The sequence below is a fragment of the Globicephala melas genome, chromosome 8, assembly GCF_963455315.2.
Source record: "Globicephala melas chromosome 8, mGloMel1.2, whole genome shotgun sequence".
Lineage (NCBI taxonomy): Eukaryota > Metazoa > Chordata > Mammalia > Artiodactyla > Delphinidae > Globicephala > Globicephala melas.
Genome location: NC_083321.1, coordinates 84,104,709 through 84,126,157, shown reverse-complemented (window position 1 = coordinate 84,126,157; position 21,449 = coordinate 84,104,709). Strand labels below are relative to the sequence as shown.

Below are 21,449 nucleotides of genomic sequence, written 5' to 3'. Positions count from 1 at the left end.
AGGTTGCTTCCATGTCTTGGCTATTGAAAACAGTGCTGCAATGAACAATGGGGTGCAGTATCCTTTCAAACCATGGTTTTCTTTAGATATATGTCCAGCAGTGGGATTGCTGGGTCATATGGTAGTTCTATAATAAGTTTTTTAAGGAACCTCCATACTGTTCTCCATAGTGGCTGTACCAGTTTACATTCCCACCAATGGTGTAGGAGGGCTTCCTTTTCTCCACACCCTCTTCAGCATTCGTTATTTGTAGACTTTTTGATGACGGCCATTCTGACTGGTGTGAAGTGATACCTATTTGACTTTGATTTGCATTTCTCTAATAAGTAGCAATGTTGAGCATCTTTTCATGTGCCTGTTGGCCATCCTTATGTCTTCTTTGGAGAAATGTCTATGTAGGTCTTCTGCCCATTTTTTTTGATTGGGTTTTTTTTTATATTGAGCTGTATAAGTTGTTTATATAGTTTGGAAATTGTCAGTTACAATGTTTGCAAATATCTTCTCCCACTCTGTAGGTTGTCTTTTCATTTCGGTTAGGATTTCCTTTGCTGTGCAAAAGCTTTTAAGTTTAATTGGGTCTCATTTGTTTATTTTTGCTTTGTTTCCATTACTCTAGGAGACGGATCCAAAAAAATATTGCTGCAATTTATAGCAAAGAGTGTTCTGCTTATGTTTTCTTCTAGGTGTTTTATATTATCCGGTCTTACATTTAGGTCTTTAATCCAGTTTGAGTTTATTTTTATATTTGGTGTTAGAGACTGTTCTAATTTCATTCCTTCACATGTAGCTGTCCAGTTTTCCCAGCACCAGTTATCGAAGAGACTGCCTTTTCTCCACTGTATATTCTTGCCTCCTTTGTTGTAGATGAATTGACCATATGTGCCTGGGTTTATTTCCGGGCTTTCTATCATGCTCCATTGATCTACATTTCTTTTTTTGTGCCAGTACCATACTGCTTTGATTACTGTAGATTTGTAGTATAGTCTGAAGTCAGGGAGTCTGATTCCTCCAGCTCTGTTCTCAAGATTATTTTGGCTATTTGTGTTTTCATACAACTTTAAAGAATTTTTGGTCCAGTACTGTGAAAAACACCATTGGTCATTCAGTAGGGATTGCACTGAATCTGTAGATCGCCTTGGATAATATGGTCATTTTAGCAAATGTTTATAAGAATCTGTTTTTCTAAAGTGGCTGTACCATTTTGCATTTCCACCAGCAATGAACTTAAGTAGCTCCACTTGGTTTATGTCACTTTGTGTTGTCAAATGTTTTAATTCTAGGGGATGTATAGTGAATAGCATCTCATTGTGATTTTAGTTTGCATTTCCTAAATGACTTATGATATTGAAGATCTTTAACATGCTTATCTGCCACTTGGTATCTTCTTTGGTGAAGTATCTATTCAAATCTTTTGCCAATTCTAAATTGTTTATTTCATATTGTGTTAAAAGATTTTTTAATATAGTCTAAAAACAAACCATTTACCAGATACTGTTTTGCCAATCTGTGGGTGTTTTCATTTTTTTATGATGTCTTTTGAGGAGAAGAAGTATTTAATTTTAATAGAGTCCAAGTTATCATTTTTTCTTTTTTAATTTAATTTTTATTTTATGTTGGGATATAGTTGATTTACAATGTTGTGTTAGTTTCAGGTTTACATCAAAGTGGTTCAGTTATACATATATCCATTATTTTTCAGCTTCTTTTCCCATATAGGTTATTACAGAATATTGAGTAGACTTACCTGTACTATACAGTAGGGCCTTGTTGATTGTCTATTTTATATATAGTAGTGTGTATATGTTAATCCCAAATTCCTAATTTATCCCTCCCTCCCACCTTTCTTTCCCCTTTGGTAACCAAAAGTCTGTTTTCAATGTCTGTGAGTCTGCTTGTTTCATAGATAGGTTCATTTGTGTCATATTTTAGATTCCACATATAAGTGATATCATATGGTATTTGTCTTTCTGACTTTGTTCACTTAGTATGATAACCTCTAGTTGCACCCATGTTGCTGCAAATGGCATTATTTTGTTCTTTTTTTATGGCTGAGTAGCATTCCATTGTATATATGTACCACATCTTCTTTGTCCATTCATCTGTCGATGGACATTTAGGTTGTTTCCATGTCTTGGCTCTTGTGAATAGTGCTGCTATGAACATAGGGGTACATGTATCTTTTTGAATTATAGTTTTGTCTGGATATATGCCCAGGAGTGGGATTTCTATTGGTAATTCTATTTTATTTCACGTGGTAATTCTATTTTTAGTTTTCTGAGGAACCTCCATACTGTTTTCCATAGTGGCTGCACCAACTTACATTCTCACCAACAGTGTAGGAGGGTTCCCTTTTCTCCACACCCTCTCCAGCATTTGTTATTTGTAGACTTTTTAACAATAGACATTCTGACCAATGTGAGGTGGCACCTCATTGTGGTTTTGATTTGCATGTCTCTAATAATTAGCGATGTTGAGCACCTTTTCATGTACCTATTGGCCATCTGTATAAAACATCAACAATATTTCTTGATACCCAGGTTAAAGTGTCCAGACTATGCCCAAGATGGAGTTGCTTATGCTAAGCCCCATGTTAGTAAACCAAAACTTAAATTTCTGTGCTCGGCTCTCCCAGAAGAGGTAGGCCTAGGTCAACCAATCAGCACTTTCCTGCTCAGCAAAAATTACCTAACCTGGCTCCAAGACTTCCCTTTGCTCCATATAAGGGAAGTAACTGTTCTAACCAACTGACAATGCCCAGTATAACTTCCTTGTTCCTGCTCACTTTGGTCTATGAAACCCACTCACTTTGTACAACACTTCATACATTTGGTCATGTTGTATTATCTCTTTTATATTGGTGGAATTGACTTGTTAATATTGGTAAGGCCTTTTGCATCTATTCATGAACGATACTGGTCTTCAGTTTTGTTTTGTTCTTCTTGTAATTCTTGTATTTTTGACTTCAGGGTAATACTGGCTTCATAAAACGGGCTCTTCTAATATCAGGAAGAGTTTGTGCAGCAATGGTATGCCTTCCTTAGAAGTAGAAGGCATTGACTCATCAGGATTATTTTCATTGTTTCTTGGCCTTTTTATGCCATGAATATGTTTGAGATGTCTATGAAATCCACTTGTCCATGTTGCTTTACACTGCAATAATTTAACACAATGTGAGGGCCAAGATGGTGGAGTACGAAGACTCTGAACTCACCTTCTCCCATGAAAACACCAAAATGATAACTACTTACAGAGCAACTATCTGTGAGAATGACCTGAAGACTAGCAGAAAAGATTTTCCATTAAAGAAGGAGCCGTAAGACAGGTAGGAACGGTGGACTTGGTATAGTCAGGAACCACAACCCAGGGTCAGCGACCCACGAATGGAAGGAATATCAGTATCACAGAGGTACTCTCCAAGGAGTGAGGGGTCCAAGCCCCACATCAGGCTCCCCAGCCTGGGGATTCTGCACTGAGAAGATGAGCCCCCAGAGTGTCTGGTTTTGAAAATTACAGGACTTAAATTAGGGAGAGCCAGAAGGCTACAGGAAACAGACTCCATTCTTAAAGGGTGCATGCAACATCTCACATGCTCTGAGTCCCAGTGCAGAGGCAGTAGTTTGAAAGGAGCCTGGGTCAGACCCACTTACTGATCTTAGAGAACCTCCCAGAGAGGCAAGAAGCAATCAGGACTCCCCCTGGGGATGGAGGCATCAGCCATTTTGGGGAGCTTAATCTAGTACTGGTAACACCAGTGCCATTTTGGAATCCTCCCTCTAGCCTATTAGTGCTGGGGACCTGGCCCTGTCCACCAGCAGGCTGGCACTAACCCTGAGGCCTCGGCTATACAGACAGCCATGTGGAGACCTGGCCTCTCTCACCAGTGGGACAGCATCAATCCCGAATGCCCCTGAGTCACACAACCACATAGGAAGCCTACCCCACCTTCCAGTGGGCCCACAGCCGCCGTACAAGACATGGTCTTGCAGCCAGTGGGGTTGGGGCCAGCCACGTCACAACAGAAGCGCACAGGCAGCCCACGTAGGGGGTACACTAGAACATATACCTCTTAACCAGAGAGGAGTGTGCTGCTGAGTCCCACAGGATGTTTCCTAAATAAGGCTTGGGAAGATTGGGAAATGTAACCAACCTACCTAGTACATAGAAATAAACACAGAGAATTGGGCAAAATGAGAAGACAGAAATTTATGTTCCAAACAATGGAATAAGACAAAATATCAGAAAAAGAACTAAACAAAGTAGAGATAAGGAATCTACCAGATAAAGAGTTCAAGGTATAGATCATAAAGGTGCTCAATGAACTCTGGAGAAGAATGGAGAACACCATGACCATTTAAACGAACAGTTTGAAAATATAAAGAAGAACCAAAAAGAGTTGACGAATAAGATAACTGAAATAAAAAATATACTAGAAGGAATCAATAGTAGATTAGATAATACAGAGGAATGGATCACCAATCTGGAAGACATGGTAGTGGAAATTCCCAAGCTGAACAGAGAAATGAAAAAAGAATTTAAAAAAATGAGGATAGTTTACAAGACCTCTAAGACAACATACTAACATTTGCATTACAGTGGTCCTAGAAGAAGAGAGAAAGGGGCAGAGAACTTATTTGAGAAATAATTACTGAGAAATTTCCTAACGAGGGGAAAGAAACAGACATTCAAGTCCAGGAAGCACAGAGAGTTCCAAACGAGATGATCCAAAGATGTCCGCACAAAGACACATTATAATTAAAATTGCAAAGGGAGTTTCCTGGTGGCATAGAGTTAGGATCCCGGGCTTTCACTGCTGTGGCCTGGGTTCCATCCCTGGTTGGGAAACTGAGAACCAACAAGCTGCACGGCATGGCCAAAAGAAAAAAATTTAAAAAAAAAAAGTAAAATCGTAAAAATTAAAGAGAATCTTAGAAGTAGCAAGAGAAAAGCAATTAGTAACATACAAAGAAATCTCCATAAGGCTATCAGGTGAATTTTCAGCAACAATTTTGTAGTCCAGAAGGGAGTGTCATGATATATTCAAAGTGATGAAAGGAAAAAGCTTACAACCAAGAATACTCTAGCTGGCATGGCTATCGTTCAGACTTAAAGGGGAGATAAAGAGTTTCAAAGACAAGCAAAAGCTAAAATGGTTCAGCACCACTAAACTGGCTTTATAAGAAATGTTATAGGGAATTCCCTGCCAGTCCAGTGGTTAGGGCTCTGTGCCTCCACTGCAGGGGGCATGAGTTTGATCTCTGGTTGGCAAACTAAGATACTGCGCGCCACGTGGCATGGCCAGAAAAGACAAAAAAAGAAATGTTATAGGGACTTCTCTAAGCAGAAAAGGAAAGTCCACAGCTATAAAAAGGAAAATTATGAAAAGAAAAATCTCACTGGTAAAGGGAAACACACAGTAAAGGTAGTAGTTCAACCACTTATAAAACTAGTATAAAGGTTAAAAGACAAAAGTAGTAAACCATCTATATATACAATAAATAAAGAAATACACAACACAAAAAGATGTAAAGTACGATGTCAAAGACATTAAACATTGGGATAGGGGAGTAAAAATGTAGACTGGTTAGAATGCATTTGAATTTAAGAGATCAACTAAAATGATTATGTAACTTATACCATGTTATATGTGAGCTTCGTGGTAACCACAAACCAGAAACCAATAACAGACACACAAGAAAGAGAAAGGAATCTAAACATAAAACTAAAGATAGCCATCAAATCACAAGGAAAGAGGGCAAAAGAAAAAACAAAAAAAGAACCACGAAAACAACCAGAAAACAATTAACAAAGTGACAATAAATACATGTCTATCACTAATTACTTTAAATGTACTAAATGCTCCAATCAAAAGACACAGAGTAGCTGAATGGATAGAAAAACAAGACCCACATATATGCTGCCTACAGGAGATTCACTTCAGATCTAAAGACACACACAGACTAAGTGATGGGATGGAAAGAAGTATTCCATGCAAATGGAAATTAAAAGAAAACCAGGACAGCAATACTTGTATCACAGAAAATAGATTTTAAAACAAGTACTGTAACAAGAGACAAAGAAGGACATTACTTAATGATATAGGGATCCATCCAAAAAGAAGATAAAACAATTGTAAATATAGATGCACCCAACATAGGAACACTTAAATATATAAAGCAAATAATAATAGACATAAAGGGAGAAACTAACAGTAACATAGTATTTAGTAGGGACAACCAATGTGTCATTAAATAAATCAAAGAGGAAATTAAAAACTACCCGAAGACGAATGAAAATAGAAACACAATGATCCAAAATCTATGGGACACAGCAAAAGCAGATCTAAGAGGGAAGTTTACAGCAATACAATCCTACTTCAGGAAACAAGAATTATCTCAAATAAACAACCTAAAGTTAGACCTAAAAGAACTAGAAAAAGAAGAACAAACAAAACCCAGTTAGTAGGAGAGAAATCATAAAAATCAGAGCAGAAATAAATGAAATAGAGACTAAAAACAAAAAATAGAAAAGATTAATGAAACTAAGAGGTGGTTCTTTGAAAGATAAACAAAATTGATAAAACCTTTAGTCAGAATCATCATAAGTTACAATCAAAACCACAGGAATACAAAGGATCATAAGAGATTACTATGAACAATTATATGCCAATAATATGGACAACCAAGAAGAAATGGGCAAATTCCTAGAAATGTAAAATTTCCCATGACTGAATCAGGAAGAAATAGAAAATATGAACAAACCAAACACCAATAATGAAATTGAATCAATACTTTTAAAAAACCTCCCAACAAACAAAAGTCCAGGACCAGATGACTTCACAGGTAAATTCTGCCAAACATTTAAATAAAAGTTAACACCTGTTCTTCTCAAACTATTCCAAAAAATTGAAGAGGAAGGAACGCTTCTAAACTTATTCTCTAAGACCAGCATCACCCAGATATCAAAACCAGACAGACAACACAAAAAAAGAAAATTACAGGCATTACGGACGAAAACAGATGCAAAAATCCTCAACACAATATTACTAAGTGGAATTCAACCATACACTAAAAGGATCATATACCATGAAGTGGGATTTATTCAAGGGATGCAAGGATAATTCAACACCCACAAATCAATGAAATACACCACATTAAAAAACTGAAGGATAAAAATCACATGATCATCTCAATAGATGCAGAAAAGAACTTTTGACAAAGCTCAACATCCATTTATGATAAAAACCCGCAACATAGTGGAATAGAGGGAACATACTTCAACATAATAAAGGCCATATACAACAAACCTACAGCCAACATAATACTCAATGGTGAAAAGCTGAAAATGTTCCCTCTAAGATCAGGAACAAGACAAGGATGCTCAATCTCACCATTTTTATTCAACATAGTATTGGAAGTCCTAGCCATAGCAATCACATGAGAAAAAGGAATAAAAGGAATCCAAATTGGAAAGGAAAAGTAAAACTGTCACTTTTTGCAGATGACATGATACTAGACATAAAAATTCCTAAAGATGCCACCAAAAACCTATGAGAATTAATAAAGGAATTCAGTTAAGTTGCAGGACACAAGGTTAATATGCAAAAATCTGTTTCATTGCTATACACTAACAACAAACTCTCAGAAAGAAAAATTAAGGAAACAATTCCATTTACAATTGCATCAACAAGAATAAAATATCTAGGAAAAAAATCTAAACAAGGAGGTAAAAGACCTGTACTCAGAAAACTATACGACATTAACGAAAGAAACTGAGATGACACAAACAAATAGAAAGATATACTGTGCTCGTAGATTGGGAGAATTGATATTATTAAAATAACCATACTACCACAGGCAATCTACAGATTCAATGCAATCCCTATCAAAATACCAATGGCATTTTTCACAGAACCCAAACAAATAATTCTATAAATTGTATGGAAACACAGATGATCCAGAATAGCCAAAGCAATTTTGGGAAAGAAGAACAAAGCTGGAGGTATCATGCTTGCTGACTGCAAACAATACTGCAAAGCTACAGTAATCAAAACAGTACGGTACTGGCATAAAAATAGGCTGATCAATGGAAGAGAATAGAGAGATCAGAAATAAACCCACACACTTATGGTCAATTAATCTACAACAAAGGATGTAAAAATACACAATGGGAAAAGGCAGCCTCTTCAATAAATGGTGTTGAGAAAACTGGACAGCTACATGCAAAATAATCAAACTGGACTACTTTTCTATACCATATACAAAAGTAAATTCAAACTGGATTAAGAACTGAAGTCATAAAACTCCAAGAAGGAAACAAAGGCAGTATGGTCTTTGACACTGATGTTAGCATTATTTTTTTGGATCTGTCTCCTCAGGCAAGGGAAACCAAAGCAACAATAAACTAATGGGATTACATTAAACTAGCTTTTGCACAGTGAAGAAAGGTATCAACAAAATGAAAAGGCAGTCTACTGAATAGAAGACATTTGCAAAGGATAGATCCAAAATATATGCAACTAAACGTCAAAAAACCCAAACAACCCAATTAAAATGTAGAGGTCCTGAATAGATATTTTTTCCAAAGAAGACATACAGATGGCCAACAGACACATGAAAAGATACTCAACATCACCAATCATCAAGGAAATGCATATCAAAAACACAACAAGATATCACCTTACACCTGTCAGAATGGCCATTGTTAAAAAGACAACAAATAACAAGTGTTGATGAGGACGTGAGGAAAAGGGAACCCTGGTGCACTGTTTTAAATTGGTGCAGCCACTATGAAAAATAGGGAGGGTTCTCAAAAAATTAAAAATAGAACTGACAGATGACCCAGCAATTTCACTTCTGGGTATTTACCTCCTCAAAAAAAACAAAAACAAAAACACTAATTTAAAAAGATATATGCACCCCAATGTTCATAGCAGCATTATTTACAATAGCCAAGATATGAAAGCAACCTAAGTGTCAATAGATGAATGGATAAAAACGATGTGGTATATATATACAATCGAATATTACTCAGCCTTTAAAAAAAAAGGATGAAATATTACCACTTGCAGTGACATAGATGAACCTAGAGGGCAAAGTAAGTATAGTTAAGTGAAATAATTCAGATACAGAAAGACAAATATCGTATGATCTCACTTACATGTGGATTCTAAAAAACAAGACAAGCAAAACAAAATGAAAGCAGACACAGATGCAGAGAACAAACAGAGGTTGTTGTCAGAGGGGAGAAGGTGCAGGGGGCAAAATGGGTGAAGGGGAGCAAGTGGTACAAACCTCCAGTTATAAAATAAATAAGCCTGGGGAATATAATATACAGCACAAGGAATATGGTCAATAACAGTGTAATAACTTTGTACAAGGACAGATAGCTACTAGACTTATCAAGGTGATTTCATAATGTATGCAAATGTCAAATCACCATGGAGTATACCTGAAACCAACATAATATTATATATCAACTATATTTCAATTAAAAAAATAAAGTAGGGCTTCCCTGGTGGCTCAGTGGTTGAGAGTCCGCCTGCCGATACAGGGGACATGGGTTCATGCCCCAGTCTGGGAAGATCCCACATGCTGCGGAGTGGCTGGGCCCGTGAGCCTGGACATCTGGAGCCTGTGCTCCGCAACGGGAGAGGCCACAACAGTGAGAGGCCCACGTACCGCAAAAAAATAAAGTAAAAAAAACCCCACCAAATCTGCAACCAGCTGAGTGATTACCATTTTCTCTCTTAAAATTCTTCCAACTCTTTACAGTCAGGGATATTTTTTAAAAATTGCTTAAGCAATAAGAAATACTAAGTATTTACAAAGAATTATAAGTCTATAGTGAATATTTAAATACTAGGGAACATTTGGGGGTGGTTTTCAAATAACCTAACATTAAGTAAGGCGGAACAAGGTTTTCAAAATTGTTAACTGAAGGACATATTTCCCCCGTAAAATTCGTTATTTCTTGCAATACCACTCATTGGATTTGTATAAAGTATACAATGTTTTTTCTTGCAGGAATGACCCTTCCACATGCATTAAGATGGCTACTATTAAAAAACAAAACAGAAAATAACAGGTGTCAGTGAGGATGTGGAAAAATCAGAACCCTTTTGCACTGTTTGTGGGAATGTAAAACACTGTAGCCACTATGGAAAACAGCATGGTGTTTCCGTCAAAAAATTCAAAATAGGGGCTTCCCTGGTGGCGCAGTGGTTGAGAGTCCACCTGCCGATGCAGGGGACATGGGTTCGTGCCCTGGTCTGGGAAGATCCCACATGCCGTGGAGCGGCTAGGCCTGTGAGCCATGGCCGCTGAGCCTGCGCGTCCGGAGCCTGTGCTCCACAATGGGAGAGGCCACAACAGTGAGAGGCCCGCATACTGCAAAAAAAAAAAAAAAAAAAAAAATCAAAATAGAATTACCGTATGATCCAGTGATTCCACTTCTGGGTACATACCCAAAAGAATTAAAAACAGATTCCTGAAGACATATCTGTTCACCCATGCTCAACAGCAGCATTATTCATAATAGCTAAAAGGGGAAAGCAACCCAAGTGTTTACAAACAGATAAATGGATAAACAAAAATGTGGTCTATACATACCATGGAATATTATTCCATCTTTAAAAAGAAGGAAATTCTGATATACAGCAACCGGGATGAACCTTATTAAGGACATTACGTTAGTGAAATAAGCCAGTCACAAAAAGACAAATGCTTATAGTAGGAAGCTACAGCAGTCAAATTCAGAGAGAGAGAAAATAGAATAGTGGTTGCCAAGGGCTGGGTGGAGGGGAGAATGGAGAGTTGTGGAATGGGTACAGAACTTCAGCTTTGCAAGGTGAAAACAGTGCTGGAGATTGGCTGTACTACAGTGTGAATGTACTTATATCACTACTGAACTGTACACTTAAAAATGGTCAAGATGGTAAATTTTATGTTATGTGTATTTTACCAAAATTAAAAAAAATAGCAAATCATGTTAACAGTAGACCAGCTATGAACACACACTTATAGCAAGGCAAGATCTACAAGTCAAATCATGACCATTTCTCTCCTGGTTTGGAAATGTGTACTGATCTTAAACTTCAACACTATATGTCCATGTTTCATGCTCTCACAACGTCTTCAGACATTGCCAAATGAGTGGGGAAGCAAAATTACCCCCTGAGAACCACTGCTTTAGAATCATACATTGTATATTAGTGTAAAAGTATATATTTTTACATATTGTTGTACATTAAAAAAATTATGCATGTTGTACATTATGGGCAAAGTAAGGGATTTTTCAGGGAATAATTTTCATTAGATTTTCACCTTACACACCAAATTCTGAACCTAATCTCTGTGAAAACTTTGTACTGTATTTATGCAAAATTCACTTTTTCAGAAACTGGACCAAAAAGCCTGAAACTCTAAAGACTGAAGTTACTGATTTTTTAAAAAACAAAAATATGTGGAATGCAAACTTCAAATTTAGAATATTAGGATCTTTGTCATTTCCAGTATATATTTTTTAGACTCTAGAAATGTCGACCAGATCACTCTCTAGGCACCCCCAAAAAAGAACATTCATTTGGCTTTTTGTCACAGGGTAATCAAGAAAAACTACTAGATTATTTAGAGTGAGATGAACCATACTGGTCTGGTCCTGTGTAGCAGGCTTCTCAGTTCACACTGCATTGTAAATTGCTGTATACCCAGCACCATGCTTGGCGCACAGAACACTCAAATATTTAAATAAAATGAATGAGTCTTAGCATACATTTTCTTTAAGATTTATTTTAAAACAGGTAACAGTGTAATAAAGAAATACATTCAATAGTACTAAAAAAAATCTACATGAAATATATAATTTCATTAAGGTACAACCAAAATATTTGAAGCGGCACATATCTCCATATTTCAAGCCAGTACACTAGCTTTCTATGTATTTAAACACTAGCCTACTTTAATCTTTAAGAAGATCAAAGGTTTTCCTCTTTGCTTTTATTTGCTTTAGGCCATATTTAAATTTTTAGCATTTCTAAGTGCATATATTTTAAGTATATATTATCATGGCCATGGATTTATTTACCTACTAATTAGGTGGTATGATCAGCACAGAGAATAGTGGAATGAATAGTATCTCCCTTAATCTGAACACAACTGTTCAAACAGTCTGTAATTTATCTGCTTTTCTAGTAGCTTCTCTCCTTGGTTTCCACTGACCTTATGAGCAACTGACTGGTAAAGCCTAGATTCTTTTCACTTGAAAGATTTCCAAGTTAGAGATTGTCCATATTAAACTTGTACCTTCAACATATTATATTTTGCCCTTGGACAAGTTATTTTATTTTTCCAAATTTCACTTTCCCCACCTGTAAACTGGAATAACATCACTAATCTTGCAAAAGACACTGCATATAATGTATGTCAGGTACTCAGCATACAACAAATATTTTATCATAAATATTTTAAAAACCTAAACATTCCTCATTTGTTCCCAGATTTCTATCTTATTCATTTCCAGACATTGTTCCATCTTGTCATAATCTTTAGAATCTGAATAGGACAGGAGCTTTACAGCACACCATTCAATGCTGAAGAGTAGATTAATGATGTTATTCAAAGCTCTTTGAATAACATACATCAACTAGCAAGAATTAGCTACAAATTCACTTACCTATACTATCATCTAGCTGATAATTTCTTATTCCACCCATGAAGATTTCAAGGCTTTCTTAAATAAAGACATTCTAAGTTTGCTACATTCCCTTGATTCACTTTGGTAATAAAAATAGTTTTCCTATTCATTCATCCTATTCATTCATCAAGGTTCAATCACCCATTTCTTAATCTCTGCAGCTGAGATGAACAGTTTCCTAAGGATGGAGGAAGGATTATATTCACCAATAGACAAGTCAATAGCTTTATTTGTTTATCTAATGACACTATGGGGACAGAAGAGTTCCATTTCTAGCTATATATCAAACTTGATACCTAAACCCTTTCCTTCCAACAATACACACAGAAATGCTAGGTAAGGTATAAGAAATATTTTTTAAACACATAGCAGAAGTTGTAAGAAAGGGGAAATCCTTATGGCCAAAAATTTTCAGTTTCAGAAGGAAACTAAAAACCAGAGAGGTAGATGTGTGAGCTGATATTCTAGCTATCCTGGCAAACTTGCCAATCTCATTAACCTATGAATTTCAGCTATAACATTTGTAAGAGGACTTTAAAAAGGCAGTGGGTAGTAATTAAATGCACCTCCCCTCATGTCCATAAGGTTGGGACACATTCAGGCTTACACTCTCAGTGAAAGGGGGGTCATCGGTAAAACATTCTGCTGACTAGCACAGGGAGATAATGTGGAAGAATGTCTGTCTTGGCCTGGGAGTCTTCTCTCAGTAAATTTATAGTACTCTTCAGGTCAGGAAACCCTGAAGCCAAGAAATTAAAGAAAGAGTGGTCCTCTGTCAGTGATAGCCCTGGAACTATGACATAACCAGACATAAAACTTTTCTGGAAGGAATTATTCTTAGCCCAGGTCATTCAAGATTCCCATGAGAAGGTCCTACTGAAAATAAGCTCACCTTCTAAAGTCACAAAATACATGGATAAACAGCCCACCAATTACAAAAACCTACATATACAAACAACAGAAACTTAAAGTTAAAAAAAAAAACCCCAACTAGACATCATGAAGCAAATAATAGGCAAATCTTAAGAATGATACATACCTAGAAATGGAAAACAATTTTTGAAAGGAGAAACCCAATGAATAGTTTAAAAAGGAGATTACATAGAGACAAGAGAATTCATGAACTAGAAGACAGATATGAAGGCATCATAGAAAGGTAAAGTACTGGAAACACAGAGGGCTTAAAAGATAAAGAGAACAGAATGAGAAGGTCTAATATACATTTCTAAAAAATAGTAACCATACTGTGTCTGTGAAATTTGTTCTCCATATCATAACACCTTCATTACTGAGTAACATTGAGTGATCTCACTACTGAAAATCCAAACATATTTACCATGGTATACAGATGGTTACAATTTTAAAGTTATTTTCTTCCTTTTATATATTAATATTTTATCATTCATATATAATATCCGGGAAACAAGTTTTAATTAAAGCTATATCAAAACTAGCAGTATATTTATTTGTTCTAACTCCTACTAAAGAAAAATCTGCCAGCGCTGCTGCTATACTCATGCTGCTTGCATTTTCAACTAAAGCAAAAGTCAGTGATTCTACTGAAAATGATACAAGTATGCACTTGAGAAGAAAAAATAAACATTTACCTTAGAAGTAGAGCATGACTGACTGACTATTTCTAAAGTGTGAGAAAACTGTTCCTTGAGACTATCAAAGCATCTTTAGGTAAATGAAGCAAGCATTAAACGTTTTTTAAAAAACACATTAGTTTACTTAGTTCAATATTAATACCTATTTGAAGTATGTGGGTGGGTTAAAAATGAAGGCCAAAATACAATTTCTAAAGGCTGAATTCAAAGGCAATCACATGTTTAATATCACACCCAAGCTTTCCAGCCTGGGAAAAGTCGGCTGAGATTTTTGGGGTCCATGGCCTGTTGTATGAGCAAATTCACCTGTCCACCAACACTGAGCACGGTTCCTTCCTCCACTCCTTTTAGTTTCTCTTGCAGTCTCATCAAGACACGTTCAGCTACTTTGTTGAAACTGTGGTCAATATCACTAATGAAAAAAACACAAAGGTTAATGAGGTGGAACAGTTTAAAGGGCCTTGGGAATAGGAGAATCTGAACAATTGACAACAGATCCTTCCCCAAAAACTGCTCACCTGAGATTTCGTTTGCATTCCTGGTCATCTGCATTTGGAGTGGAGTGGAGCTCACTTTCATCCTCTGGCCTCTGCTGTAAATACAGAGCTTTCAAAGGATTCATTGTCCAGTCAAAGAGAGGATCATACAGGAGGACCTAGATAGAGAGGACATATGTATTAGAAGAACAATGTGTATTTTGATGATGTATTTAGAAACAATAGAACCAGTATTATAAAAATAATACAGGCCAGTCACATGGTAGTTGACTGGGATGGAGGGGCAAACTTATCACACGTGCTTCATGTTTCCTTGTGGAGGAAACTATACTAACATGATGTTCTCGGATTTTTCTCCCATCTGCATTCATTCTTTCTCCATTTTGGAGGCTGTGACATCCTTTGACCCATGTTTCCTGATTGGGTGAAACTAATCAATTAAAAGCAGACAAGCACTAGTTACTCTTTCCTTCTCCCTCTCCTCTTGATCAGTTCTTCGGTAAGAACATTTGCCAAAGCCCCAACTCTCTGCAGGCCCCAACTCTCTGCAGGCCCCAACTCTCCCTCAGGTGAGCTGTACCAAGGGATATATTAGATTGTGGGAGCTGGACAGCAGTAGCAAGCCTATTTGGACCTTACTCCTAAGCCATATTCTCCAACAGTTGTGTCAGTAATAAACCTGACATTTTGATCTCTATGGCTTCTTAAGGCTCTTTCTTTTCCACTCAATTAGTTCCAAATTTGGGTGGAGAAAAAAAGGTATAATTTATTGAAAACTCCTCAAAACCCAAGGTCTAGTGCTATGGTTGGCATCTTGAAATCTACATATGGAGTAGAATCTGAATACTAAAATAACTGGCATGGCCAGAGCAAGTGATTCTAAGTCTTAATTTTAGTAAGTGAGGTCACAGGGATCTTTTTTTTTTTTTTTTTTTTGCGGTACGCGGGCCTCTCACTGCCGTGGCCCCTCCCGCTACGGAGCACAGGCTCCGGACGTGCAGGCTCAGCGGCCCTGACCCACGGGCCCAGCCGCTCCGCGGCACGCGGGACCCTCCCGGACCGGGGCACAAACCCGTGTCCCCTGCATCGGCAGGCGGACTCCCAACCACTGCGCCACCAGGGAAGCCCGGTCACAGGGATTTTTGACCTCGGCAATACAGAACAGCTAACTGCCCCTGGTGTTTATAAGCACATAATTTTTTTTAAATAGGCCTCAGCAAATGCTTACCATACAAGTCTTAATAATAAATGAAGACTCAACTCCAGGAATGCCTGATTTTGCAGGATATTCCAGCATTACAAAGTTGGAATACTTTCTTGCTGCTGCCTTTTTTGTGTTTCTAGGTAGGTCTGCAGTCTGATACTATAAAATGCCCTTAGCATTACACGTTTAATCCCAGGACAAATACTAGATCAGCAGTACCAAAAACTGGTCATCTGTTTATGCTGTTCTGAGCATCCTCCAGGACTATTAAAAAGTACAGAGGGACTGACTCTGAATATATGTGGTTTGTCCATAAATTTAAGGGTTTCTATGGGACTTCAAATTGGGCACTGACATGGGTTTAGACTTCAGGGATCCAAACCAGTTTCACTCCCCAAAGGGACATATATTTTATTAACCAACTAATGAAAAGAAATAGGGGCCTCTATTATAAACAGACTATATGGTCTTCTTTGGTTGAAACAGAGAAACAACACAATTGAATTATTTCAAACCCAAGGGCTTGTGTTAGGAATCATATTTGCAAATTCTGGAATCAAGGAGGAACTGGAGTAATTAAAAAAATATACTTTAGGTTTATTATCAGAACAAGACTGGTTGAACAAAAAACAAGAAAGGAATATAGATTAAGTTAAAGCAGGGTTTCTCAATCTTGGCACTACTGACATTTTTTAGCTGGGTATTTCTTTGGTGTGAGGGCTGTGTGTATAGGATGTTTTGTGGCATCTCTTGCCTCTACCCACTAGATGTGAATAGTACCTTCACATCTCCCCCAGCCCCAATTATGACAATCAAAAATGTCTCCAGACATTGCCAACTGTCCTTTAGAGAGCAAAACTGCACTTGGCTAAGAACCATTGAGTTAAAAGGAGAGATTACCTTAGTAGAATGGATAAAATCTTAGAAGACAGGATGGTCTACTATGAAAAAGAAAATGAGATCTTGAAGGCCAGTAGAGACAAATGTACTGAGAAGGAAAGGGAAATGCAGCCAAGTCACAGTGTTCTTAAAGAGGGTTAGGAAGCGAGAAGTTTTAATTGTTATTATATCAGAAACAGTGACTGTGGCTCAATGAAATCTAACAGAGCAAACGTAATGACTACAAAAAAGGAGACTGAAATGACATTCCAGAGGATTGGGATCCAACAAAACTCCTGAGAAGTACCCTGCTAAAGCTGAAGGCACAAAGTCCACAGTGAGGTCAGCTGGGAAGGTTGGGACAACCACACTAAATTATTTCAGGAAATTCAGACAGATTTACAGAGGGAAGATTAAGCAAATCAGTGTAAAACACACAAAGCTTATAAAAGCTTATAAGTGACACCATTATTGCAGGTGGAGATGCAGTGGCCTGAAACTCCCCAACAGTTTCCATCTTACTCAGTAAAGTCTAAAATCCTCACACTAAGTTAGAAACCCCTAAATAATCTGCCCACTATGACCTCTCTAACTTTATCTCCTACCACTCTTTAAAGAATGAGGCTCACGAGCAATTTGGCATTCAACTAATAAAACTTCTGAAGCCTTGAACGAACTACCCTCTTCTAGCAAGTGTTAACTCAGGACATCGGTACTGAAGGAACCCCCACATCTACCCAGACACAAAAATCCTTTTGACTGAGACTGAACAGAGTAAAATACTGGGGAATACATTAAACTTCTTTGGATGTTAAATTAATTTGAAAAGTCTGGATTTTTTGGTCTTAAATGCAAAAAAAGCAAGATAATTTGATTTTAGACCTTGATTTCTGCATTACTGAGGCATCCATGTTATCATTTATTCTTGCTGCAGCACCAATGGCAAACAAATGACAATATGTATATGGGGAAAAGGGAAAGCTTTTCCAGCCTTGGGAACAGCAAGTTGATAAAGAGTTAACTTTATCAACACACTATTGGGACCCATTTTAACTCTCTTTGTACCAAAAATCCATATCGCCACCAGCAGTCCAAAGGGGCCATAAAGAGGACTTTGGTTCATAAAGGTAGTAGACACAGGACCACCCTAATAGACTATAAATTTCACCCTCCTTGGGATATAGTTCCACCTTGTTGATCACAGGCTTAATGGTTAATGCCAATGAAGCTTTTAAAAAATACAAATGTTCTTGCCTCATCCCTAGAAGTTTAGTTCAAATTTGGTCAACATCAATGTTGTTTAAAAGCAATACAGGTCGGGCTTCCCTGGTGGCGCAGTGGCTGAGAGTTCGCCTGCTGATGCAGGGGACACGGGTTCATGCCCTGGTCCGGGAGGATCCCACATGCCGCGGAGCGGCTGGGCCCGTGAGCCATGGCTGCTAAGCCTGCGTGTCCGGAGCCTGTGCTCCGCAATGGGAGGGGCCATGGCAGTGAGAGGCCTGCGTACCGCAAAAAAAAAAAAAAAATACAGGTGATAGTAAAGTGCAGCCAGGTCCAGCACCACCAGTTAAAGGAACAAAAAGCTGAAAGAATGTAAGGGAGGCATGCTTCAACTCTACTTCCAAGCTTCCCTGTGGAGGACACTCTCCTGATCTCTTGCCCCACATACCCTTTACTAGGATAGAGAATGACTGCCTTGGGTACCCAATTCTCACTTGGGTAGAATTAACGTCATAAGCACTGGAAATTTGCTGGACTTCCTTCCCTTTCTGCCCTGATCAACATGAGGCAGTGATCTTGATGGAGTGTTTATGCCCTGTAGGCCCAAACCCCACTCAGTGGGCTGTTCCCAGGTTAAGACAGCAAAGAGGCACTGAGGTGGCACCAGCAGCAAGCCAGTTTGGCCCTCACTGCTCAGTCATGTTCCTACAGTAACAATGCTGACACTTTGATCTCCATCTGTCTCACTACATGGTTCTGAACCTGGGCATGGGAAAAGGAGATACAACTTATTGATTTTTCTTCAAACTCCAAAGGAAACCATTCTGAAAATAATACCATACAAGGTACCTAAGATGTCAAAATGCTGATGTATGTATTAAAGACTTATAGTTATAGTTATAGTTATATAGTTATAGTTATAGTTATATAACTATATAACTATAACTATAGTTATAGTTATATAGTTATAGTTATATAGTTATAGTTATATAGTTATAGTTATATAGTTATAGTTATAGTTACTTATAGTGCTGTAACATTCCAAGAAACTTGAGGGGGCTGAAGGCCTCAAGTTTCTAAGCCACTATTTACTCTCCTGCTGCCCAGCATCATCCCACCTCATTAAAACAAAGCACTGATCTTCCAATCAGTGCCTTCCTAACAAGATACACAGTCTATCGGGCAGAGAAATAAAGATTTCCTTATAATATACTTTACCTCTACAATGGTTAACAGGGTTTCCTGAGAGTTTCTCATAACCTCCATGGTTTTCTCACAGCATCTACAAACACATTATAAATATGAATCTTATTATACACCAACATTTTCAACATATCTTTACCTCCTATATACTCATGTTTAGTATGCTGAGACTATTCTTGTTAATAATTCCCAAATTAATATCTCAAAGAGCATAGTACTTGGCAGAGTGGGTTTTCAGTAGATGTTTCTAAAATGAATACAAATATATTTGTGAATATGAACTTAGCATTTATAAGAATAACACAATACTACTATGAAACATTTCTTTCAGTTGATTATTATGGTAATTACAGTTTACTTTGACTAGAATCTGCCCTGTTAAAAGATGAGTATGTAGACTTAAAAAAGAAAGAAAGTTGAGTATGTAGGCCTATGCTGGGAAAACTACAGGGAACTGCCAAGTTCTTTTAGCAGAAATTGGTACCAGATCATAAGCTCCTTTAAGATAATTTATATACCCAAGAATGAGCACACAAGAGAAGTTCTGATCAGTAAACAAAGAGTTAGCGAGGACAAAGGTGTGAAAATTAAAGGCGGGCTGCTTCCAGAGGCAGTTAAGGGAGGACAGTATGTGTGTCATATTGGGTGAGGTCCCAGGTGGTCTGAAGGAAGGGGAAATAATTACTGCTTTTACCCAAGGTCTTTTCCTTAGTACTGGTAAAGCACTGGAATGTATAATAATTCTAGTAAGGGTGAACTCTATAATCTATAGAAATCAATAATCCAAATAATTTCAACACCAAAAATCATCTGCCTTACCTTACCCTATTTGACTTACCTTCTGAAGACACCTTCTACACCAGTAATGCCCATCCCATCCACAATATCTCTGGTGAGTCTAAAGGGAACTGTTTCAGGAGTAGGAAGGATTTTACCCTGTTCAAAAGCAACTCCTGAAGTAAAAAATACAGTGAGGTTAGGAGGTCCCATAGCTAATTTACTTTCCTCAACTGGTATGTGAACTTTGCAGAGGCACTAAATAATTTGTCACCAATATTCAATCAGTACTAAAACACACAGTCATTTATTCTGTTTCTGCTCTGCCTGCCTTCTTCATCTCCAGCATTCTCGAGGAGATCCACCTCCAATTTTAAAAAATCAAGTTAAAAAAATTATTTATTGATGTAATTAGAGAATTCTATGTTAAAGGGTGACTTTTAAATATGAGGTAGTGAAGGGTAGAATTTAAAATGCAGAAGATATATATATATATATGTGTGTGTATCTATATCTATATCTATATATATATCTTTTATCCACTTTTCCCCAATGGCAACATCTTGCAAAACTACAGTACAGTATCATAACCAGGATGTTGACACTGATACAATCAAGATATAGAATATTTCCATCAACACAAGGATCCCTCATGCTATATTAGCCACACCTACTTACTCCCAAGGCCTACCCGTACGCCCTGCTCTTCCAGTAATAACTAATCTGTTTTCCATTTTTATAATTTTGTAATTTCAAGTATATCAATGGAGTCAAACAGTATGTAACCTTTGAGGATTAGCTTTTTTCACTCAACATAGTTCTCTAGAGAATCATCCAAAAAATGGAAAATAAAATTTTCACCTGGTTCTCTTTTATATCTCCTATTTCTGTACTGAGACTTAGCACCTTTTCACTTGTTTCAAACATGTTTGTAATTGCTTCTTGAAGTATTTTTATGATGGCTGCTTTAAAATCTTTGTCAGATAATTCTAACATCTTTGTCACCTCAGTGCTGACGTCTATTGTTTTTCATTCAAACTGCAATTTTCCTGACAAATGATTTTCAATTGAAATTTTGACCTTTTTAAATATTACATTATGAGACTCTGGATCTTATCTACACTTCTATTTTTGCTGGCTTTGGGAGTAACCACCTTATTTACTGCTAAGTCGTGGTAGAAGACCAGGTTCCCCACTTGGCCTCCTCTGACATCCAAGAGGAAAGGGGGCTCCTTGCTACAGATTGGTGACACGGGAAGTCCAGGCTCCCCACATGGTTTCCACTGACACCATGGGTGAGCTGAAGGAAAAACAAGGTTTGGCATAAGTGATACAGTGAGATAGTCTAATGTTGTTATTGGAGTCCCA

The 21,449-nt window shown here is 37.4% G+C and overlaps 1 protein-coding gene across 1 annotated transcript in view; it reads right to left on the bottom strand.

Moving 5' to 3' along the window:
* Positions 1–11,766: 11,766 nt before the first annotated feature.
* Positions 11,767–21,449, bottom strand: part of ATM (ATM serine/threonine kinase) — a 140,216-nt gene continuing 130,533 nt past the window's right edge. Inside the window, exons 60-63 of the mRNA XM_030836236.3 lie at positions 20,143–20,257; positions 19,320–19,383; positions 14,819–14,955; positions 11,767–14,712 (exon numbers count right to left, since the gene is read on the bottom strand). Of these exons, the coding sequence (XP_030692096.1) occupies positions 14,529–14,712; positions 14,819–14,955; positions 19,320–19,383; positions 20,143–20,257 (500 nt within the window). The 3' untranslated portion in view covers positions 11,767–14,528. The remainder of the gene's footprint in view (positions 14,713–14,818; positions 14,956–19,319; positions 19,384–20,142; positions 20,258–21,449) is intronic.